Source organism: Hypoxylon trugodes, assembly GCF_022578975.1.
Source record: "Hypoxylon trugodes strain CBS 135444 unplaced genomic scaffold F4822scaffold_2, whole genome shotgun sequence".
NCBI classification, from domain to species: Eukaryota; Fungi; Ascomycota; class Sordariomycetes; order Xylariales; family Hypoxylaceae; genus Hypoxylon; species Hypoxylon trugodes.
The window spans coordinates 2,248,111-2,271,927 of NW_026250017.1; the positions used below are offsets into that span (position 1 = coordinate 2,248,111).

Genomic DNA, 23,817 nt, shown 5'->3' on the forward strand with positions numbered 1-23,817 from the left:
TGTTATAATAATCAAAAAAGTCCTAGAGGCTTGTTGTTGCGACGCGGAAGGAAGCCGAGAAGGAAGCTGAAAAATATTACTGTATGGAATTATGGATATTTTATGTATTATGTGTAACGTGAATTTCACGATAGCCGCAGAATACATACTATGTAGGGGATTTTAGAGGTAGGTATGTTACCTGTCGCCTGTTTACGACGATACCGTATCACTGCGTCACTGCATTGCCTCACGGCCCAGCCTAAGCTACCTAGGTACCCAGCTAAGGTTAAAACTATATATGTATGTATGTGTCTACTAAGCCATGCCTAGATGTCCGATGTCCTCGTTTAGAAAAGACAAGCTTAGAAAGCCTAGAACAACGGACTACCCTACTGTAGTGGAAGGTTGACAAGTCATGTTGCGGAGATGCCTAGCAAAGCTGAATTAGTAGTATAGTGCCAAGTGGTCAAGTCGCACATGTGAGTGGATGAGTGAAATATGGATGATGTATTTCCTCGGTTTTTATTCTTTCTCATAATTGTCCTTTTTTTATGTTGTCACTCCGGTTAGGAATTAGGTACGACCTACATTGTTGGCCTCTCTCTTTTTCTTGTAATACCCTAATTTATCATTGAGGACTCCGCCGTATCTAGCGAATCTGCACTAGTACTGTGCCACTAGTAGGTATAAGTAGACTTTATACGATGGGATAATGGATGGGTGTAACTTACGTTATACAACTATAATGCAAATTGTACCTTCCCAGTATAGAATAGGTAGGTCAGGTACACACGAAGTTTATGAACAGATGATGGTTTACGATAGGCGGGAAAGTAGGCAGGATGGGATTATCAAGGTATGAATATGGAACAGTAGGTACGATGGTGTCAGTTCGCATATTTTCCCGCGCTTCCGATCCCACCCAATGGATCCACCCATGCCACGCAGATCATGCCAAACCAGAACCCAACCCAACCCGTCGCCCATCCCCCATCCTGGTAAAAGCCGCCCACATGCTTGCTCCAAAATAATCACTTGGTTCAAGTGGCCCACTGGCCCTTAGATGCGGTCAATGGGTCTCAATGGGTCCCCCAACTTCTTAGGTAGGTCACTGGTTACTGGTTACTGGACCATTGGCAGATTGGTCCAGCGCACTTTACCGCATCCCCCGATTCCCTTTTTTGCCGCTACCGCTTACCACTACCACCGTATCGCCGCTACGGGATGTTTGGGATGTGTTTATTCTCTTACTATTGCACTTTATTGCACTCTATTACACTCTACAATATACCTAATACCCCCCGTACTCACAACTCACACTACCCATACTCGAATATACATCCCTCCCCTTTAGTTTGTCTACCAATCTACCTAGTCAAGTTAAGTTATGTGTAATCATAACTATCATAACTGGGAAACACTTCTCTTACCTACATATCGTCTACCTACTACATACATTCTACATATTCTACATGCCTGCTACTTCTTACCAAGCTAAACAACATCTTATGTACACACGACGTACATATTGAAATCTACATACTAACTAACTACTACAATAATTATACACTCTTTTTCACTCTTTCTTAATCTTCGCTTCGTTTCGCTTTTACTACCAACCCCTGCTCGTTTGTTGGCTTACTATCCGAGTCGTCGATTTCGTGCGTTCGCCGAACCTCGCGATAATCGCATCCCTGGACTCGACTTCGCCTCCCACATCCTACCCTTCTTCTACCTCCAACCATCTAACGTAACATCCATCTCGACTACATGAAGATATGGCGCATCAACAGATCGTTCGCCCGCGATGACCTCTAGGCCCCCTATGGCCGTCCCTCAGCGACAGCCTCAGAGAACTTTAAGCGGCTCGGGGTTGTCGCAGTCCCCTACCCACCAGCGAACACTCTCCCAACAATACCTACCTCAATCCCCTATACGAAAGTCGGAGAGCTTCAGCGAACAGTCTTCAGATGTCGGCGATGTATCACAGAGTCGGTATAACACCGTCCCTAGGAGGGGAGGTTCGAGGCTTAAGCTCGAGTTGGCCAATGATGGTATTGAGCATCCCGGTTTTAGTGAATCCCCGCAGAACTTGGACGCCCTATCCGCCAACAAGGCCTTTACTCCATCACGAATAATGTCGATGAATGATGTATCTGATGCTGGCGATACCACTCCTCGTACTTCGAGATGTCAGACCGCAGACGATGACTCGGTTCCGTTACCCATGCCTCCTCGTCGAATCCGATTGGTCGTGCCCGCTAAACGACCAGCGGAATCATCAACAACAACGAATACACCTAAAAAGGACGCTCGTCCCAAGCCATTTGTCCTCGAGACGCCTTCGATCGCTCCTCGCTACCCGAATACGGGCAAGGCAGAGCCCTCCGGTAAAACACGAAATAAGGATGTCGCCCCTCGTGCGTGTACTAACCTATGCGTAGGGATTGCCGATTTCTATCCCTGGACCGGGAATCATCCAGAGGACCAATTCTCCGATAGCATTATTAGGCATGGGTTTTTTGATAAGGCGCCGGCGCAATCCACGCAAGAACCTGCGTCTGCAAAGGCTCCGTTATTTCCCGCCTTAAAGCACAAGAGCGGACTTCACACACTATCAACTATATTCACCAGCATACTAAATCAGAGGAGGCATAGTGGCCAAATTAACTCAGCTTCTACCTTCAAACCTCCACCTCGAGTTACCCTAACCGACACGAAAAGGGAGATCTGGCTCAAGGATCTTGCTAACCCTGCCATATCTCTCAGGCGCCTTAGTCGAACGATCCCTCATGGTATTCGTGGCAAGGTCCTACTCGAACAATGTCTGAACAAGAACGTCCCCACGGATCGTGCTGTTTGGTTAGCAAAATGTGTCGGTGCCAATGAAATTCGAGCATTTAAAAGGAAAGGGGTTAATGGTATATTCGTTATGGGCGGAGAAGCCAAATGGATTAGAGACTGGACTGTATTTGTCGAACAATTTGTTGAGGCCGTCACCAACGCATTTAACGATAGTAACTGGAAGACCAAGGTGACTTATGCGTAAGTATCATCTCTACCTTCGAGTCGATGGACGATGCCCTGACTGTTTATAGTATCCGCCTTGCTACTCACCTTTACGCCGAACACCTCTTAGACCGCGATCATTACATGGAGTGGCTAGTTTCTGGGTTGGAAAACAGCAATCAAGCGAAGCTTCCCATGTGGCTTTTAATCATCCAGATATACTGGAAAGATTTACTTAAATTGAGGAGGCATGGACGCCGATTGGTCCACGCCGTCCTCTCCCATCACTCTTCTGTATGTTCCCTTGGTGATTCTTCGCTGCTACTACACCTGCTAACTCGGCGATTAGATATTATACCATCCCGATCGCGAGATTTTACTACCCCTTTCTACACGCTTACAATCCCTAGTAGAGTCCTTACTTCTCGCTAGTCCCGAGAACTTCGTCAACCCCGCGACTTGGTTGAAATTCCGCGATTCTCTACTCGAACATACCAGATCGAGCAATACCGAATGCAGGTCACGAGCCTTCAAGTCGATCGATTTACGCAATGACTACTTGACGAGTTCTAATGCAAAGTCGCAACCCGCCCTTCGAAGCATTGTGGTGCAGATGCTTGACAACATACAAAGGGCCCCTCTTAATACTACGATTCCGAAACAACTTTGGAAAACAAGCGAAAATAAACCATCCATAGTGAGAACCATTCTCGAATGGTCTACATCCCTATACAGACCAGGTATTGCGAAGATATACATTGCTGCCGCACTCTTGCGATCGTCATCCGAATTAGACGTCGACGTTACTAGATCCGTTTTAGATTTCTTAGATTCCGATCCTCTCGAAGAAACTGCTCGGAAGCAACTCGTATACCACCTTGTATCGGAACTTTCTCGATCTAGCCACTTCTCGGTTCCTCTATACATACAATGGCTCATCGCTCGTGGTGGCATTTTAAATCCTGTCGAGGCAGCACGAGACGGACCATGTGCTACAAGGCTTCTCGTCGAGATTCCCCTCCATTGTCTAAGCGAATCCATGAAAAACCTGCGAGGTACTTTACTACGACGAGGGTCTTTCTCAGTTGATGATGAGGCAAGGGACATGGCACTGGCGATCAGTTGCGTGAAGAGCATACTCTCCGTTCCACTTGACCCTAGTGACCCCTTATTTAACAAGAAGCCCATGAGCCTGAAGAAGCTGACAAAACGGATTGACTTAAGTAGTCGCTCCCTTAAGACAACCATTGCTTCGTGGCTCAGCAACGACTTTATTACCGAGTCTACTGAAATTTTTTCGTCCGGTAGTGGCGTCGAACTTCCCAAACCCGCCTTCGAGACGGTTCGAACTTTACTTGAAGCCGCCGAAGACTATACAATGCTCGAGAATGTCTTGAAATCGATGGCAGCGTACTCGAACGCCGAACTCCTCGCATGTTGTGTCGATACTGTCAATCTCCATTTACCAGTATTTACCTCTACTGGATCCGCCAAGTCGCTCTTCGAAATATACTACGAACGATTAAAGACGATCATTGAAGAACAAGGTGTGGGTACCCGCCCACTTCTTGCGTCTCTTGCAAACTTGGCACCACGATTGGCTGGTATAGAAGAAGCGGCAGCACAGTTACAAAATGATTTGATTCGGATAGACCGCAGCAGTGCTGCTGACGCCTCTTCGCCTTTATCCGACAATATGGCAACGCAGCTCCAAGACGCCGAAACAGAACTAAGCGAGCAGATCGAGAAACTTGCTAGTTATACGAGTGCGGATAGACCGACGATGGAGCGTTTATTTTATGCGATCGTGAAGAAACTACAAACATATTGGGGAAAAGACGATGAACGCCAGCGGCTGTGTTGTATCCTTCTTACGAGACTACGCGTATTCGATATCCAGCATTTTAACGAGCTTATGAAGATTTGGGTCCAACATCTTCGCAAACTTACGAACCGACCATATATCGCGCAGCTATTTCCACCGCTCATTAGTTCAGGTTGTTTATCTCTTGCAATTTTGTTTGCGACGGCTGCAAGGAATCAGAACCAAGTTTCCCAATCTCAACCAACCGGGGTTGGATTCGCTTCTATTTACCAGCAGGAAGTATTGCAGATGTTGATGATGCCTTTTAGCCCGAGCCCGGTTATGACGTCCGAGGACTGCTATCGCTTCCGCATCATCCAAGATCATGCCAAGCGTGACCATGCTAGGGATTTAATGCCCTTGATTCGTGGGGCGTTGGCAGAATACTCGGCCTCTCACAACCAGCAAGCATCGATACCTCAGCCACTTGAAGACGAACAAACCGAGGCGACACTCCTCGAACTCATTCGAGACCTCGTTCTAGTTGATCCTAGTGCTGCTAGCCAAATTGTCTCACTCAAGGGTCCCGATCCGAAACTAGCAGCGCTTATCGAGACTTGGACTACAAAGTTATTAGTTCCAGACGGTGGTGGTGGTCAAAAGTCTTTCGAGCAAGTTTTGGAATTGGCCAACGAATTCACGTTGCCGTTCTGCCAAGTCAAGCTTTCCCTAAACTTAGCGACCGATGAATTAGGCGGTGTCGAAGGGTCGGAGAGAATTCAGTCGCAATTTGAACAGCTATCAAAGGCTCTCGATAACGCCATTGATGCAAATAATATCATGTGGACGGGCATGCTCCCCTCCCTAAGCCCTGATATTACGCAGCATATGAGAAATAGAGCCGAATCACGCTTCCTAGAGATCATCCCATCTCTCAAGAATCCTCCAGAAGACGCCCTTTTTCACAAGGATATCCATATGGCGGAGAACTTACTAACGGTTATTGATTCCATATTTCGCGGGGGGTCAGGATCGAAGGTATCTCCACTTTCAAGTTCTTTGGTGGACAAACTTGCAGACCTATGGGATATCCTAGCTTCAAAAGCCGATGAGTATGCGTTACTGAAAAACGCAGTACTATCACATTGGTTACCCCTCATCTTTTCTTACTTAACCCTTTATACATCACCATCCGCAGGAGCAGTCGACGTGTCTAAACTAACCGGCGGCGAAATTCGCGGACGCGCTTTAATTGTCCTCGCTGGTCTCGTTCAGGAACTCGATAATTATCCAACCTTCAACCTTGGACGAAAAGCCTTCGATATTGCTCTCGCTCTCGTAGACGGATTACCTGAAGAGGCACGCTTACAGTGCGTGCGTGCAGTAAAAGACGCTACAGCTGATCCCAGGATCAGGTACCTATTTAGTTTCGCTCCGAATCCGGCGGAAGATTTCATGTTAGCCCATCGCGATAAGCCATTACTCGGGCCTAATGAGAGAAGGGCGATGGCAATGGGTATGGGAGCTAGCATGATACCGGAGAGGTTGACTCCTTTCGTTATCAGGAGGTGGGAAATCCTCAACGAACCTACCCCCAACGTTGGCGAGAACGACACAAGCTTGAGCTTGACATTATTCGACGCTAGGAAAATAAAATAATGCATAATAAGGAGTTTAATCAACCTCGCTCCTTCAATTTCACGTCGGCTTATATCGATATCGAAGATAGTATTCTAGGCGAGGACCCGATCGGTTTTCGAAGGCTTTTAGAAAGTGGATTGCGGCTTTTTTTGCGGGAGGCGGAGACGACCCTCTTTCTTTATTCATACCTATATATGGGCGCGTATGATATACATACGCCATGGGACCACAGAAGAGGTCCGAGCTACGACTTCTACCAGCATCGCTTCTTGCTAGCTTCTTTGGGTGTGAAGGGTTTATACATATCACAGCCTACGCATTTTTTTTCCCGGGACGCTCATGGCATTTACGAATGACTATTATGCATGCATCTGCTAAGTTGGAGCATTTATTGCGAGTGTGCGCGCGTACGAAACGCTTTTGATATTGATACCTGGTACGCGGGAACGATGCATTCGGGCGCCTTGTCTTTTTGAGTTTTTTTACGGGGTCCCGGGGTCATGAAAGGGGGGAGAGGAAGGGGAAGCGGAGTTTGGTTGCTTGGGTCTTATTGATGGGTTATTTTGCTGTCATTAGGGAGTGTATAGAGAAAGAGACGGTTGGTGGAGGTGTAGGTAGTGAAGAGCGAGGATAGCGAGAAGTAGAAAGAAAAGATGAATGCATTGAAATACTTATTATGGGCTTGTGTTATTACCGCGACTTAGGGATTTGAGGTGCTGAAGCGTTTGACCCGGCAGCCCAGCCCCTTCATTTTTATCGTGTATGCTGACTCATCAGGACGGCATATAAACTCCACATATCTTTCGGCTTTTACCTCCGCCTCCGTTCTTTATGATGGGACCAGATGATCGTCGTCGTCTTGCAAACGGAGCCGTCAAAGACCCGTACAGCCCGGATGGATTATTGAGGACTCGGGCAATGGTAGCAGTATAGGCAAACCATGGATATTTCACAGCTTCCTAACATAGATAACCTGCTGGTCACAGCGGACAATCCACCCCGCGCCGACTTATTAGGCGTAGGGCTGGACCACGCAAGATGTGCAGCTCTCCATAACTACCTGGTTTACTACGCCTGGCTCGCCGAAGGCCGTCTAGTGGCTAGTCTACATAATAACGCCAATACGTTCTTCACAGCTCACGGCGCCGAAGCTGAAGCTCTCCGTCCAGGTCTACATCCGTCATTAACAGCTTTCCTCGAAACTGCATTGTTACCCCCAACCTACGGTACCGAGGTTATACCATTCTTTTTCTGGGCCAACCAACTCTCAGACCCAGATAACCTGATCGACGACCAGATGGCCGATCTATCCGACCAACCACCGGGTAGTCTTGTGAATTTGTACCTATCTAACACGGGCCAAGGCGGCGAGGCCGGTGGTGGGTTGTTTTATCACCAGGGTCATCATAAAGTAGCGGTTTTTATGCATATGGATGATTACGACTTCGCGTTGCCTGTTGAGAAGCATCCTGAGTTATGGCATCCACTAGAGACGGTGCTGTCGAATTGGATTGAACAGATTCGGGTTGGGAAGATTACGGCTTCGCCTGCTGAGACGCCGCCGGTGTTTGTTGGGGAGAAGGTTGGGAATTGGGAGTGGATGCCGTATGGGGAGGGACAGGTTGAGAGTTGTTTGAGGGCTTGGGAGGGGTTGTGTGAGACCGTCGAGGCGCGGATGCCGAACGGTGGTAATAATGTCGTTACGAGTAATGAGGTTGAACATGAACCGGAACCACTGCTCGCGCCAGCTGCTTTAGATGCGGCGTTGGTACTTAAACCTTCCTTTGCACATGCTTTCTTATCCCGTGCCCGCCGTCCGCGGTTTCGCTATATTGCGCCGGGACTTACTTTGCCTCCGGCGGATGTATCCACGTTCGCGGCTTCTCAGCCTTTCACTAGACTCCTGCGGGACCCTAGTGTCGTACCACCGGTCCGCCTCTTCCCTTCGGCAAGGCCGGATCTTACAGTGGATTTATCCGGGTGGTCTAGTCCCTTCCACGGAAACTTCCGCTCCATGTCCGCCGACTCACTCGCCCCATCCCAGATTTCTGTCGGCGTGTATAGCGAATCCATCGATAGAGCTGCTCTCGATAGCGCCGAGGAGGGATTCCGTTTAGTATTGCCATTCGGCTTACAAGGGCCCGACGGCTTTGAACCAAGTGATGCTGATCCGGGCGCGCGGAAAAGTGACGGATCAGGTGTTAAGAGGGGGTCATGTACGGATTTGTTCCAGCATGGGTATAAGCCGTTTGGAGGTGATTACTATCGCCCGCAACGACTGGAGCGGTTGTTAGAGCATTGGACGAAGATGGTTGAGAGAGGTGTTTGGATGGTTGGGGAGGATGGGGTATTGGGGGATATTGAGATGTTTAGGGGGGCGGATGGAGAGGGGTGGAGGGATTATGTCATTGAGCCGAGTTGGTAATATTAGAAGGCGCCTCTATTCTCGATATCACTTTAGCTGTGGTATATCGTCGATGCGAAGTGTCAACGGATGAGACGCATTCAGCGTTCGACCAGTGCTACCTATCGTGTAGGTTATCCAGGACTAGCACTAGCCTGTTTCGATAACAGTGGCACAACCTATACGACGAAAATCTGGAGTTGATGCAACGTCTATGATTTCCGAGGTAATCCGACCGATAGGCACTACTCGCGCGAATATGATACAGACGGTGGTAAACCATTGACCAACGGCGAACACGATATTCCTGAACTTGGACACTTATATGAGCACCTGATTTCGCGGGTGTCCCTCCAGAGATTTGAGCAATTACTATCTTAAACCCAACCAGTATAACGACGCCTGTATGGATTATTAATAATATACTTAGGTATACACATATAACGCTTACACAGTTCTAGCAACTATTAGAAGACGACCGATCGATATACCGCGATTTCTAGGATCAAAAACTCGAGAAAGGTCGAATAATATTGCTAGTTAAGATATGAATATAAAATATATCTGGCGAGTAGGGGATATAACAAAATTCCTTTAGAATCATTTTCTTCTACTATACGAAACTGCATCGGCAATTTATATGATTTTCTTATTGAAGAGACATACGAAGACTAAGCATTTGGGTGTTCAGGCAGATAGCAGTCACTACGTACCAACCAAAATGACTATATAACAACGTAGGTGTCTCCATACCTAAAGTATCGTTAGATACTATGCTCTCAGCTAGCGGTTATCACGATAGTATTAAAACCTCAACAATTCGTCTTTTAGCGCTCGCGGATGACTTTCGATAAGTATAGTGCGAATATCGTTCTACGTCTATTTTTTAGTATTATGTAGACTAGTCCTAGACTATACTATGTACGATCTGCTAGCTTAAAGAGCTGATGGATAAAAACTACAATATGATTCCAGCGAGGACATCGAGAGTAAGGCAAACTGCGTTAAGTTACCAGAAACACTGGTACATTTTGCTTCGAAACTTCCAATTCCCTGGGAATTATCGAACGGCGCTTATGGATAAATCAACATCTACCACGACTTACCCAAGTATCACAAGATGCCAAAAATAACCACCTAGACAGGACTATCCAAAAGCCTCAAAACGGCAAAAATAACTATAAATGACACAAGTCTAAATGCATAATAACCAAGCGCGCGCTCAATATTCAAAACGATAAACCTAGCCGACAAGAGCAAGAAAGGCAGGTGTATAAGAATACGACGACATACAATTACAAACCACCCTTTCCCATCCCCCAATAACCCATCCAACCGGCTCATCGGCATGCCCAAGCCAGAATTAGCTGCAATCAATCCAAGTAGGTAAAAATAAGCACGGTGATACTATACCTGGAAACACACGTGCATAAAACAGGGGAGCCGCAAGACAGGGGTTCGAGACGTCCCAAGCGTTCCAGGCTTTCCATAATAGTTAGTACTTACCTTACTATGTCTGGGTACAAATGTAGACTGGGTGCCTCGGCTCGCTCGAATAAAGACACTTAGATAGATACATAGATCGTCGGTTTGAGATTTGAAGATTCCACCTAGCTTGCAGATTTTTCTCCTAGATGGGTATCTACCTCGCTTATACGGTGAACCAAGATTTGCTGGGTCCCTGGCTTTACTACCAAGGAATTTTGTTAAGATTCTCGTATGCAATTTCGCTCACCATATTTTGCTAGTATAATGGACATGTGGATAGTTGGAGAGTTCACAGGATTATGTAGAGGGTATTAGTTTCTGATATGTGCATCCCATTCCCTTCTAGCTATTTAGACTACCCACTCCATATCACTTCGAAGAAAAAAAGAAAAATAAATATGGAAAAAACCAAGCCTCATCAAAAATGTACACAGTCGGAGCTTTGGTGTTGATCATTAAAAGGTATTGCCATGCGCCCGACCGCCGGACTCTCTATCTGCCACACACAGCGTGACAATTACATCAACATCGGGGATATATCGTAACAGAGAGCCATACGAATAAAAACTCAATCGTGCACCGCCCGACAGTAGAACCTGCCGCAGTGCTGTTTCAAATCTTTTCCTCCCCAAATCTCAACTATGCTGCCGCTTGGCAAGCCTGTAATTGCGCTTGGCAGTCCGAAAGTTTGAAACCAGCACCGGCATTCGCCGCGTCGCTACAACTGTTGTTTTGTATCTGTGTTACCAGTTAGAATGGTTCATCTGTTAATACTCAAGTCTTGTGGGTACTTACATCGCAAACTCTTTGCTTAGCAGCCGCCTCGTTCACGAAGGTGTTCCTAGAATAGACAAGTCAGCTACCTACTGTAGAGTATCAAGAGTGAGGTTTCGAGGGTAAACTGACCCGTTGACAGCAAACGGCCGTTTGGCATCTCCAGAGTTTGTTACGCTCGGAGCTGCGCCGCCAAGGTTCTTAGTCTGTTGGTTGTTGGCGTTAGCATTACCGCCAGAGCCTGTATTTGTGTTCGACTTATTACTTTGGCCTTGACCCTGGCCCTTGCCACCGTTCTGACCGGCTTGACCATTCTGTCCTGCCTGCGCATTTTGACCGTTCTGTCCATTTTGACCATTCTGGCCGTTTTGACCGTTCTGGTTGCCTTGGTTGTTCTGGCCATTCTGACCGTTGGCATTGGCGTTACCATTGTTGGCATTGTTACCGTTGTTCGCGTTGTTGCCATTGTTGTTGTTGTTGTTTCCGTTCCCACCACCAACTGGTCCTAGTTAGCGTATGCTGCGTATTTGATATATAATAATACTCACCAGTGAACTTGTTGCAGTCATCCTGGGCACCACGCTGGGCAACGGGCATGAGAACAGGTTGATGGTTGGCAGAAGAGAACATAGTGCAGACACGGTAGTTACCAGCTGGGAGACCACCAGTAACAGTAGCTGACAGAAGTCCCTTGCCGTTACCAGCATCGTTGATACCCTTGAAGAAGACAAACTGGGTGGCGTCGAGAGGTTGGCTGGGAGTTAGAGAGTTTCCGAGATCTTGAACAGTGACGTGAGTGTGACCAATGATGTTTCCTTGGCCGTTGAGATCCTGGGGTGCAGAGTAGTAAGTGTTGTCAGCGTTAGTGAAGGTACCAGCCTGGAAGTTATCGACTTGAACTTGAATATCGAAGTCCTGGTTGGCCTGAACGTTGTCGTTGTGCTGCGGGTTGAGCAGAATACTCGACACCATGTTAGTAGTCGCGGGGATTTTACCCATGGCTAGACGATTCATCAGCACCTATTTCTAATAGACCGAATCTGACGTATACTTACGAATACCGTTGCAGGAGCCTTGCTTCTGCTGAAGACCGTTCGTCAATGTCTCACCGCTACAGAAGTTGATAAAGTTGGCGTTGTCGCTACACTAGTTAGTGATCGCTCCTAAGATGCGAGAAGTAGTATCTTACGTAGCGGACGCGGATTCACCCTCGGCTGCGTCCGGGTTACCATCCTGCTGGGAACCAGTCTGTACAGCATTGGCATCCAATGTCAACGAGGCCTGGTTGTTATTGTTGTTCCCGTTGTTCTGGTTGTTGTTGTTCTGGCCATTCTGACCATTGTTTTGGTTGTTCTGGTTTTGGCCATTCTGTGCATTTTGACCGTTCTGACCATTTTGAGCGTTTTGGCCGTTCTGACCTTGCTGCCCTTGGTTTTGACCTTGTTGACCCTGGCCCTGCTGACCCTGTTGGCCTTGACCTTGACCCTGTCCTTGGCCTTGACCGCCACCGAAGCCGCCCTTACCACCGCCGAATTGTCGGGTGCTGAGAGCTCGGGCAGCTCTTCGGTTCATGATTTGTTCATAAGGACGGATAGCCGTAGCCTCGGTGATAGCGGCGATGCCTAGCAGGCCGATGAGAACACCCTTTGCATGCATGGTGACTGAGATATCCTAAGCAGATCGAGCGAGGGAGACAAGTATCTTTCTTTTTCTTTTCACTCCGAATTTTCCGAGGCGAGAATGAAAAAAATGGAAATGGTAAGATCCAAAAATGGTTCCAGACCGTTTTCGAATTAGCTGAAAGGAGTGGTCACAGACAACACTGAAGTGAAATGGAGTGGGCAGGCCCTAAATGCTGTCAAGAGAAGAGAACGAATGTATAAAGACACACTACCAGCGCATTCTAATAGGAAGAGAAAGGAATGATAGAAACTCGATAGAGAATCCGAAATAGAATTAAAAGCTGATGGGGGATAGAAATAAGAGAGACAAAAGGCCGAAGCCAAGACATCGCCTTATTATATACTCCACCGACAGGGTGGCAGGCCTCTCGGACGGAGTGTGCCTGAGTTGCTATGGAATCAACGGCATCCGCAACGAAGACTACATCATGTTCCCTTGTAAGTTCCATCCACAGGAGCTGTATCCACAGTCTCAAAACGCGGACGGGGATGGTAGGGAAGAGACGATGTCGAGGATAATGACAGGACCTTGCAGGGTGTGGGGGCAGGGGTATGAGATGGGCATCTCGAGGCTCGAGTGCTTGGCCAGCCTTGGCTTTGGGATCCACCACCACTACCACTACTTACCACCGCTACTACGCGATGGGAGAGCGTGCATGGGAGGAGGCAAAGCTTAAACGATCCCCGTCGAGTACTTGACTCCATCATAGGAGGTGTATGTATGTATGTAGAGATGTACTCTCCGTAGTCCTTGATTTTGATTCGAGTCTCTTGAAGCGGCTCAGCCTAAGTTGAGGCTAGAGCAGGTGAAGGATCTGCTACCTGATACTTCCATCCTGGTAATTCAACCAAGCCAAGCAAAGGAATCTTAACGTTCATCTTGTTATGCTGGCATATTTTGATATTTGTTGCTATGTCGATCTGATGTCACGTACGTACGTCTAATTGTTGTTTGAATGGTATTACAATAGTATTCCGTGTAAGCTGTCAAACTTGAGATGACACTTCGGAAGAAGAGACAGAGCTGAGCAAAGACGATTTGCGAGTGATGAGCCAATTGAGAATCATTGGTGATTCCCGCTCAGACTGTGGGCGATCCATTGCCTATGGTGTAGGTACATGGGCTGGGAGATGAATCCAGGTAGCTTGACTTCAAACTGCGGTAGATGATGTACAGGAGACGATACGGAAGACGGAGATTTGGTGCACTAGAAATTCGTGAGAAGTACCTAATTAAGGTACCAATTAAGGTTGAGTTCAGTGGAAAAAAAAAGAAGGGATAGGGGGGCGCTAAGGGTTCGGGGTGCCGTTGCCCGAGTAGCTGAAGTGGATCTAGCTAAGCGGACCATCTGTCTTTGCGGCTCGATACGTCGCAGATTCCCCTCTTTTTCGTGAAAGCAGCCAATCAAAATCACTAATTGTGCAGTAGGTCAAGCATATGACGTTTCGGCCCCCGGGCGCATTCTGAAGCAAAACATCCATCCCGACAATGAATTAGGCGCGGAATAATCTGTGCGGCTTCTTGCTAGAGATTGGCGCCAACATTGCTATTCTTTTGGTAGTATACAATTATACAATAGTTTTCTAACCAATCACCTATCTCGCATATCACTAATTCTGAGAGAACCAAAAGTTGGGATGACAAGTATCTGAGAGTAACACGATCATTCTTGATAAAATACAAGATTACCGATCCTCTAAATTCATATCATCGGTTAAACTCCTGCACTGTTAGGAGCTTCACTACGAAACGAACCTGTTAATCCTACTTTTCTTATAATAACGTCCATAGTATTATGATGCGAGAACTATATACAAGTTAATAAACATCTAGATATCTACCTAGGTAAGTAAAAGCGATATGGAATCATAAGTCCTACGCAAGGCATACTCATGCATATACTACAGATATACAGAAGAACAGACAACCACCATCGTCATCGTCTAAACATGGGATCGACATTCCCTGGTCTATCCGGTCCCGTTAATGGATGATGTGAAAACAAGCTTAAAAGATCAAACTCGAGCGTTTGCACTCCTATCAAGATGACCTAGAGATTTGTCAAGGTACATATCTCTTGTATACACAGTACACTCGAGTGTACCTTCACGGGGTTCTGCCCTCTATCGTATGAACCCCTTGTCAACCAGCGAGCCGTGTTGGAGTCATTGTTGAGACGTTGTCAATGCAAGAGAATCCGATCCAAACGTCGATCTTCCCGGGACCGGATACAGTAGCCACTCTAGCCACGAGTCCATTCACAAGAATACGTACGAATGCCGTGACGGCCGCTTATCTATACCCAAATAACTTTAATTGATTTGTTAGATCGACCGAAAAGAAAAATAAATTACTTTTTTATTTTCTTGGTTCGTGTTCTCAATTCCGGTATCAAAAACCGGACTTATGGACCGTGCGGTATAAGTGACTGAGATTGGTCTAACAGATGCATAGATGCGTCTACTTGCTTTTTGCGGTTATGACGATACCTAGGTGCCTTTCGGCCCAACTCCGATGGAAGCGAGCACATCGTATTCTCCTTCCATTTGATTCTCTACTCCAACTAGACCGGTTGATTCGGATCTATTGAGGGGGATCGAGAACCCTCGCGATACTTTTCCTATTTGTCCTATCTAGTCTCAAAATTCCATAGTAAAAGACCCCTGAAACTAGCTGAAGGTTCTTTTACGAACCCCTAAAATTACGGCACGACACCTTCGTCGGCAACGCCATCCGAAATATCTCATTGAATCTTAACTAGGCGATTCCCTATAGGCTGTAGCTTAGATGCAACCACGGTCGGTTAGGCAAGTAGCTGCATATAATAGATACTACGCTAAAGAATAAAGATCCCATCTAATAGGCCAAGACTGTATACCCCTGTAAGTCCCAACTCCTGACATAGCACTAGCTGTCCCAGGGAATTCTAGAAAGTCCCCTAAAATCTTTATTGGCCTCGTTTTGTACCGTTACATTATACCTCCGTCTGCACGGGGCACACAGCCAGCCCATCGTTACCATGTCGCCAATAAAGTTGAAAACGGAAGAAGAAACATTCAAAGAGGGGGGACTAGAGTTGGGATGAAAATGACGTTTTGAACATGTCGACTTTTACCTTGCCTTGGTCTGAATGAAACAAACGCTCTAGCATCTTCACGAGAAGACATCCAAAAGTGTTGATGTTTTTCTTGGCACATTAGCGGGAAGATCTTCAGTCTCTTGGTAATGTGAGGATCGCCTATATCCACGAAGATGAAGAGCCTCAAACTTGCTCAAATCGATATTTCGTCGGATTAGACGCTGGAATCAAGCAACCATCCTTCTCTGCGACATAAGAATTAAAAATCATAATGCACAGCAATGCTTACTATACTAACTGAAGCCATTAATCTCTTTCGGTTAACCTTCCAATCCGCCGTTGATGCCTTTGTATGCCCGCATCTTCACTTAATCGGAGTCAAATGAACTACCGCTTCTGAACGCCTCAAGCGCCGGTTCCTCTGGCTTCTAACTAGCTCAAATGCCAATGGGGAAATGACTGGCAGCCGGAGCTGCGAACTCCCTGAGTAGGCCGAGTTTTAGGCGTGTCCCATAATGCCATGATGAAACTCAGCCGACCCCTGATTCACGATCAAGGATATCACGTGGAAAAGCTTTTCTACAGGGGAACCCGAGATGGCAGGAAACGCCAAGCGCCAGTGCGAGGTGGAAGAATTTCCCGCCCGTTTCTAGGTGGGTAAATCAATATGCCCATTGTCGAGGATTTGACAACGGCTAATGGATCAGCCAAGACTTTCTGCGAGCCTCATCCCAACTCTGTGCAAGGAGAGAAAGCATCATTTCCATATAAACTTCTACATAATGAGCATCAGCTCGAAACCATCTAAATTCCCGCATTTCGTTGCTTTCGCCAAGAAGCTTGAGGTCTTGTCCGCCCTAAGTATTCGGAGGACCATCATACAACAAACTGATATAGAAGCCGTCTGGAACGTCTCCCAAGACACGGGGGGATTTTCGCGGTCCGTATCAAGTCTCGTCCAATATCGAAATCATTTTATTATCTAAGTCGTAACCGAAAATCCAAACGAATTCCCTTCAAACATGACAGCGTTAAAGTTTCTAGATTTCATTCCTGATCCCTCCAGGCGTATTGTACCAACCGACATAGATATTCAAAAACACGAATCCCCCAAGATCACCCGTCTCATAGTTCCTCAGGTGGCTGAGCCGTTCCAGAAGCTCTGTCTGCGATCAAATCCAACCAAGCGGCAAGACGATACCCTGCCTTAGCGACCTGCAATTCGATCACGGGAGCAGCCTTTTCATAGTAATCGCCCGCGAGCTCTTGGCCGACAATCGATTTCGGTCCTTCGGGAAAGACTACGAAAATATCAACCACTGGGTTTTTCGAAACTGGAGATGGGAATGAGTTACTTACCATGAGTGCACACAACTGCATTGGATTCGTTTGCCCAGCCCATCGCAGTCTGGATAGGGTCGTCGAGGTTTACACCGGTGTTCCAGAGTTTACTCGCGGTCTGGTATTTTCCCGACTTAATCTGCTCGGTAAGGTTTGCAGCCCATACGAGTCCTGCGTCGTAAGGCTTCCTGTGAATTCCGCCTAACATCTTCTCCGCAATACTCGTGTCCCAGACATGGTGTAGGTTTACCTCGGACTGGTCCCATTTCACGTGGATGCCGTTGCCGCCTTGTGCGACATTTTCCACGTGTAGAGGTTGGTGAATGTCGCCGACGAAGTGAATGACGAATTTAGCAGCTTGACCCCTTCGCCATGACCATAGGTCTGTGTCTAGTAGCTGAGAGGTATAGTTTTGGATCGAGCTCACAACACAGCCTTCATCTTTACAATCCCGTTCAAAATCCACACCACAATAGTCGGGCGGTGAGTCTTTGGCATCAATGAAATGGAAATTCTTAGAAAATCGACCCCATTTCGTATACCTAATGCTATCGGCCCAGGTAGCTACTCCAGCAAGATAATGCTGGGTATCATTTCGTAAGATATCCTGAAAGTAAGTAGTCGTGGTATCCTTCACGAAGTTGGTTGCAATGTAAGCTACGGTGATATGGCCCAGACCTGATAACGAGGTTAATTATCCATTCGTAATTGTTTACTAAGGTGTTTTTCGGTGGTTTCACTTACTTCCCCACGCCACAGCGCCTGGTAGCAATAGTGCGCTTAAGGCGGTAGCTTTCTGAATAAGCCTCATGACAGCTAGAGGATTCCAATAAAATATTAAACGACGTTCTCAATATGAAATATTCGTATTTACTTATTGTCTTAAATGGTGTGTATAAAAATCAACTAATAATAAAACGAATAGAAAATACACGATAGATGGTTAGTCATAGTGAGTCGAAGATGCGCGTCTACACCCACCAGATTTAGAGGGTGAGTCTGTTTTGGTTGTCGAGGGAACACACGCATGACTATGCCACCTGATTTGCTGATGCCTGTGGCCGCATCGCAGATGACCGACTGCGGGCGTCTAACATAAGACAGACATAAATAGTTTACTATCCAAAGAAAAGGTTGGCCGCCATTTCTTCCGTCAAACCATAATCAAGGCTAAAATACAAGAAGATAATAAACGATAAAATGAACGAATTCATTCGTTATGGGTTCGTTAAAGTTTGTCATAGTTTATTTGATCTGGTCGGGAATGCCCGAGATAGGTAAAATAAATTACAATTGATGCCCGTTGATTGGTACCATTGTCGGAAGGTGTAATGGGCAAAGAGACAGCGGGAAACCTGCAAAAGGTTAGTGGACTGCGTCACTGGATGTTATTGCGGAGGGAGACCCTGGGGGGGGGCAATGCAGACCGCGGGCGCAAGGCACGAGAGCTACACCAGCTTTAATCATCGACGCTAAACCTTATTCGCCGCAACCCACCTTTTTTACCCCCCATCCCTTCAATAATCCATCCATAGATGGATGTGCTACGGATGCACCTGCAAGTCCCTTATCTATGTACGACCTGACGCTGCACAATTGCTGCATAGTTGCTGCAAAGCGCAAAGTTAGTTCGGGGTTCGGTGGTACATTAGCGATAAGGGAAAGCAAAACTCGTTGAAAGCCACCAACTCGTACTTGCTTCAATTTTCTTCCTTCGCAAGCCCTCTTGCTCTCTCCAGCTGATCTTCTAACACTAAACTGGAAACTGGAACTTGCTAAACTCTTCCTGGGCGAAACTTCACCTGACCGATCGGATCGCCCTGGGCTGACTCCCCTCCCTCTTCTTGCCGTCTCTTAAGTCGAATTCCAAGCATTTTTCTCAACAGCTTGTCTTATCTCCCACTTTTACAATTGTCTACTCCTCTTTACTATAGTGAACATGGAAACGAGTCTCTTTGATACGGCCTTAACACATGGCCTCTCTATTAACGAGATGCTATCAGGCATCTTTGGTAGCATTAGTTTAACAGCATGGATTTGCTTGCTGGTATGCAAAGCTTTCTTCCCGTACGCACGTGCGAGAGCTCTACTGACTCTACGATAGCTTCCACAGCTCATCACCAACTACAAGGCGAAAAGCGCCGAGGGTCTGTCTATGGCATTTTTAGCTGTCTGGCTCTTCGGCGACATTGCAAACTTGTCAGGTATGCCTATAACTTTTCTTATCAGAGCTCTGTGTAGCCTGTAGCCCGTCTAAGGCATGACGCAATATTGTACCTGTCTACTATGACTCAACTTTACATGCGCCGAAACTAACTGTTCTTCTCCAACTTCTAGGCGCCCTCGTAACTGGTCTCGCGCCCACGGCGACTGCGCTCGCGGGCTACTTCTGTATTTCCGACATTATCCTTATCAGCCAATCGCTGTACTACAACACGATTAATGCGCGAAAGGCTCGCCAGCGTACTCGCTCGACCGAAACCAACGCCACAGAAGACGAACCCTTACTACAACCTCGAAGGAGGTCGTCTAGTGGTCTTCCCGGCTCGCATCGCCGCCACTCGATCCACCACTCCGAGTCTGGTCTCGATCCTATTAAGAGAATCGTTACGGGCGAGGATGAGACCCCCGATAGTAATCCCTGGTTGCATAATGCTCTAAGCGTTGCGGCGATTTATATTGTCGGTGCTGCTGGCTGGTTCGTGTCGTATAAGGTCGGCGCCTGGGATAAGCCCGACGATTTTGAGGAACCCAGTGCCGAGTCACCTGTTGCTGTACTAGGACTCGTTCTAGGATATGCAAGTGCCGTGTGCTATCTATGGTATGTTCAATATTATGGTAATACCTTTTTGAAACGAAATACTAACTGCAGAACAGCGCGCGACTCCCCCAGATTGCTAAGAATTACAGAGAGAAGTCTTGCGAGGGTCTTGCTCTACTTTTCTTCCTGCTATCTCTTACCGGTAACCTAACTTACGGCTTGAGCGTCTTCAGCTATTCTCCCGAACCGGCTTACATCATTAAAGCTATCCCTTGGCTCCTTGGGTCTCTGGGTACCATTGTTGAGGACTGCATTATCTTTTACCAATTTAGAATCTACTCTAAGAGCCCACAGTCGAAGTCCAACGGGGTCGACGACACTGCATAGAGGCGATATATATATATATTATATTAGAACGCAGGTCTCATTAGCTTTAGCTTCCACATTATCGGCGGTATGGCTGTCACGGCGGGTGCATTATCCGGCGTTTTGCATTGATTTCTTGGGGGCTTTCCTCTGTTAACTTAGACTAAAGATGACATCCTTCAGGACAGACTTCATATCGTTCGGTTCGGTATTTTAGGATTGAAAAACAGGAGTGAGTTGATCGAGTCTGGCGCGCATTATGGACCGGTCTATCATATACATTAATGAAATATATTATAAAATATTCTCAACATTTCCAATCAACCACATCATACTCGATGAGAGTAATAATTAGCACAATTTATAAACTCGATATAAAATATAGATGTTTGTATGGTTGAAGGTACAAAATACTTGTCAGCAAACAGACTTCAACCCCTGCATTTCCTTGGACCCCCTTTTCAGTACCCCTGTAACGAAACGGCCAATTTCAGCAAGTACGGGCTACCTCAGTTAATTTCTCCTTGTTTCCCTATCTCTACTATCATTATCATCATCATTCTTCATCCCTCAACAATCCTCAATTCCTTCTTTTTGTTAGCTGGTTTAGTCGAGAGATCACTCTTTTCATATCGGCTCCAGCATTTCACTCTTTTATAGATTGCTATTTTGCATATCAATTGAATTCATCTGCATTTCGAAACGAGTCGAACGAACGCGTCAGGAGAAACAATATACCCCAAGTCGAATTAGAATAGGAAATATTGTACACGATGCGCTTCTCGACTATCCTCTCAGCTGCCGTGGCCGCGGGCCCGATTGTTGCTTCGGCCGCCGGTCAACTGGGTTTCTCGCTCGGAAACAAGAAGGCGGACGGTACTTGCAAGGAGTCGGGCGACTACGAGGCGGACTTTGCTGCTATCTCTAAGGAGACTGGCTCTAAGGTCGTCCGCATCTACGCTGCTTCCGACTGCGATGTCGCTAAGCTGATCTTACCGGCTGCTAAAGATGCTGGTTTCAAGGTTATCCTTGGTATCTGGTATGTATTACAATTGCACTGCTGTCATTTAGACTGAGTACATGCTAATTTGATATGATTAATAGGCCCGACACCGACGAATCCTTCCAAGCCGACAAGGCCGCTGTCGTCTCCAACGCGCCTAAGTACAAGGACCAAGTTTACGCTATCACAGTCGGTTCCGAGTCCCTATACCGTGGTAACTTCACCGGCACCGAACTTGCTTCTAAGATCCAAGATGTTAAGTCGGCCGTGGGCAAGGGCTTCAAGGTCGGAACAGCGGACTCGTGGAACAAATTCGCCGATGGTACTGCCGATGCGGTTGTGACGTCCGGTGCTGCTGATATTCTGCTTTGCAACGCGTTTTCGTACTGGCAGGGTCAAGTCCTATCTAACGCCACCGGTTCCTTCTACGACGACATCTTCCAGGCTTTCGGCCACGTACAGGAGAAGGCTGGTTCCACCGACAAGATCGAACTCTGGGTTGGTGAGACCGGTTGGCCCACCGACGGTGACAAGTACCAGAACGCGCAGCCCGGTGTCAAGGAAGCTTCATCGTTTTACCAGCAGGCTGTCTGCGGTATGGTGGACTGGGGCTTTAACGTTTTCTTCTTCGAGGCTTTCGATGAGGAGTGGAAGCCTAAGGCTGTTGGTGAAGATGGTTCGGTCGCTGATGAGACTTCGTGGGGTGCTATGACGGCCGATCGTAAGACTAAGTATAGCCTTAAGTGCTAGATTTTGTTTTAGCGGTGTGACTTTGCATGGGGTAGAGCGGTGGATGAGGATGGAGATGGAGATGGAGAGATCTAGAGGGGGATAGAAGGAGCGCTGATATTTCCTGTCGATTTATAATTTGTTTGCTGTTATATACCACCAACCAGTTACGTGTCGACGGTAGCCGGTAAATAGGAGACAGAAGATGATACCATTGAAGCATCGGTTCCATTTGAATTTTGGCTTAGGCGTGGATATTCCAAGTTTCATGCAACATCCTGGGTATCGAGTGTTGATGTACCGAATACGCTAAGAGTGTCTTGACGAATAGAAGCCGAGGAGCACAATGCCGATGATATGTGAGTACACCGTTTTGATTGTCTATGTACATGGGCAGGGAGGTAGATCCGATAATAAATGATTTACAGCAAGAAATGAAGCCTGGATTCTTCAGTGCTAACGACAAAATAATAACCAAACACCCAAACAAATCGACACCATACAGTTGCTTCCATATTCCCACCGACCAAATAGTCCCTCAATGAGTCTAGAAGGTATTGGCTTGGCTAGACGAATGAGGATCAGTCGGGACTAAAGGTGGATTGGGACGATTGTCTATTCTCTTCCAGACCAGTATTATTTAATAACCCAACGCCATCGCTTTGTTTTCGCTTCTTAGATTAGATCCGATAAGACGTGACCTAGCATGTCGTGCATCAATTCGGTTCGACTTCCATCCGTATGAGTTTGTTTAATTGCCATTCCGAAAACTCGATCATGAGCGTTGGGGGCTATAAGCAAGCATTTGTTAGCATATGCGGACTTCCCTTACTCCCTAGCGCCGGTTCCCGAATGCCTTTAAATGTCACGAATGTAGAAAATTACATCACTTACCCGCAACCGAAAGGCGTCGACTTGCCAAAGAAACAATCACCAGCAGCGTTGGGCACGATCTGGTTTTGGTGGATAGGCGTAATAACCACACCAGCGCTAGCAAAAGTGGCGCAGAGAGCGGCGAGAAGTGCCGTCGTCGTAGCGAGTCCAGTCTTCATTTTTTTACGTATTATTTGTATTTTTCACACTCCTTTCGCTTCGCTTTCGCAGATTATTGTAGCGGCCGTGGGTATCGTGAGATCGGATATTTCGTGTCGGAGGTAGACCAGCTAAGTTGTACCAATTATTGTTCGTTGCGCGTGCCGAATGAATGGATGGCGGGATTGTGATTGGGGGGGTATTATTCCGTCGCAAGGATTTTTTGGTTAATGGGAATTAAGGATAGAATAGCACACGATGACCAGATCGCGGCGGAAAGGCAAGGCAAAAATGATTATCGAAGATCTACCTGGTAGACGAGAAGAGAACGGCGGGTACTAAAGAAGGGAAAAAGAGAAGTCGAACTAAATTGAAACTAAACTCGACGATGTTCGATACGAGGAGTGAAAGAGGGTAGGCGGATCATATGATCCTTGTTCGCCTTTTTCGTTCAGCGCCTCGACCAATACAGTGTTGCTGCTACTGTAACCTCTTACCACTGCTAAGCGATGTGTCTAGGGGACGGCTTAGCTGCTTAGGTAGGGTATTAAAGGGGGCCTGGGGTTCGTGGTCTAGGCCCCAAATACAGTATCACGTCTGTCGATTGGGAATGGCACTGTATGTAGGCCCCCGCTTCGCATCGGGATCTGCGACGGCCCTCGTCGCAGTCAACCGAGATGAACCAGTTTCATCAAGGGGCGGAGACGAAACTATGCGGCAC

General features: G+C 47.0%; 7 protein-coding genes across 7 annotated transcripts; 4 read left to right on the forward strand and 3 right to left on the reverse strand.

The window, feature by feature from the left end:
- Positions 1-1,563: 1,563 nt before the first annotated feature.
- On the forward strand, positions 1,564-6,555 carry F4822DRAFT_127718 (uncharacterized protein). Its single transcript, XM_051452661.1, has 3 exons — positions 1,564-3,027; positions 3,081-3,285; positions 3,341-6,555. The coding sequence occupies exons 1-3, from the start codon at positions 1,790-1,792 to the stop codon at positions 6,452-6,454; spliced, it is 4,557 nt and encodes a 1,518-aa protein (XP_051318163.1). The 5' UTR covers positions 1,564-1,789; the 3' UTR covers positions 6,455-6,555.
- A 563-nt stretch (positions 6,556-7,118) lies between these two features.
- F4822DRAFT_127714 (uncharacterized protein) lies at positions 7,119-9,175 on the forward strand. The gene has a single exon (XM_051452660.1). The coding sequence runs from the start codon at positions 7,377-7,379 to the stop codon at positions 8,859-8,861; it is 1,485 nt and encodes a 494-aa protein (XP_051318164.1). The 5' UTR covers positions 7,119-7,376; the 3' UTR covers positions 8,862-9,175.
- A 1,605-nt stretch (positions 9,176-10,780) lies between these two features.
- On the reverse strand, positions 10,781-12,913 carry F4822DRAFT_127738 (uncharacterized protein). The gene is made up of 6 exons (XM_051452662.1): positions 12,292-12,913; positions 12,158-12,243; positions 11,651-12,103; positions 11,235-11,601; positions 11,124-11,169; positions 10,781-11,066 (listed from the first exon to the last, which is right to left on the reverse strand). The coding sequence occupies exons 1-6, from the start codon at positions 12,756-12,758 to the stop codon at positions 10,968-10,970; spliced, it is 1,518 nt and encodes a 505-aa protein (XP_051318165.1). The 5' UTR covers positions 12,759-12,913; the 3' UTR covers positions 10,781-10,967.
- A 4,006-nt stretch (positions 12,914-16,919) lies between these two features.
- F4822DRAFT_127823 (S1/P1 nuclease) lies at positions 16,920-18,563 on the reverse strand. Its single transcript, XM_051452663.1, has 3 exons — positions 17,950-18,563; positions 17,224-17,883; positions 16,920-17,165 (listed from the first exon to the last, which is right to left on the reverse strand). Exons 1-3 carry the CDS (start codon positions 18,014-18,016, stop codon positions 16,990-16,992), a joined length of 903 nt encoding a protein of 300 aa, XP_051318166.1. The 5' UTR covers positions 18,017-18,563; the 3' UTR covers positions 16,920-16,989.
- Positions 18,564-19,144: 581 nt separating this feature from the next.
- Positions 19,145-20,353, forward strand: F4822DRAFT_425602 (PQ-loop-domain-containing protein; the record flags this gene model as incomplete). Its single annotated transcript, XM_051460364.1, has 4 exons — positions 19,145-19,252; positions 19,310-19,409; positions 19,543-20,026; positions 20,083-20,353. The coding sequence occupies 4 exons, from the start codon at positions 19,145-19,147 to the stop codon at positions 20,351-20,353; spliced, it is 963 nt and encodes a 320-aa protein (XP_051318167.1).
- A 426-nt stretch (positions 20,354-20,779) lies between these two features.
- F4822DRAFT_390906 (glycoside hydrolase family 17 protein) lies at positions 20,780-22,421 on the forward strand. The gene is made up of 2 exons (XM_051457075.1): positions 20,780-21,371; positions 21,437-22,421. The coding sequence occupies exons 1-2, from the start codon at positions 21,106-21,108 to the stop codon at positions 22,083-22,085; spliced, it is 915 nt and encodes a 304-aa protein (XP_051318168.1). The 5' UTR covers positions 20,780-21,105; the 3' UTR covers positions 22,086-22,421.
- Positions 22,422-23,545, reverse strand: F4822DRAFT_390907 (uncharacterized protein). The gene is made up of 2 exons (XM_051457076.1): positions 22,959-23,545; positions 22,422-22,855 (listed from the first exon to the last, which is right to left on the reverse strand). Exons 1-2 carry the CDS (start codon positions 23,114-23,116, stop codon positions 22,840-22,842), a joined length of 174 nt encoding a protein of 57 aa, XP_051318169.1. The 5' UTR covers positions 23,117-23,545; the 3' UTR covers positions 22,422-22,839.
- Positions 23,546-23,817: the final 272 nt, after the last annotated feature.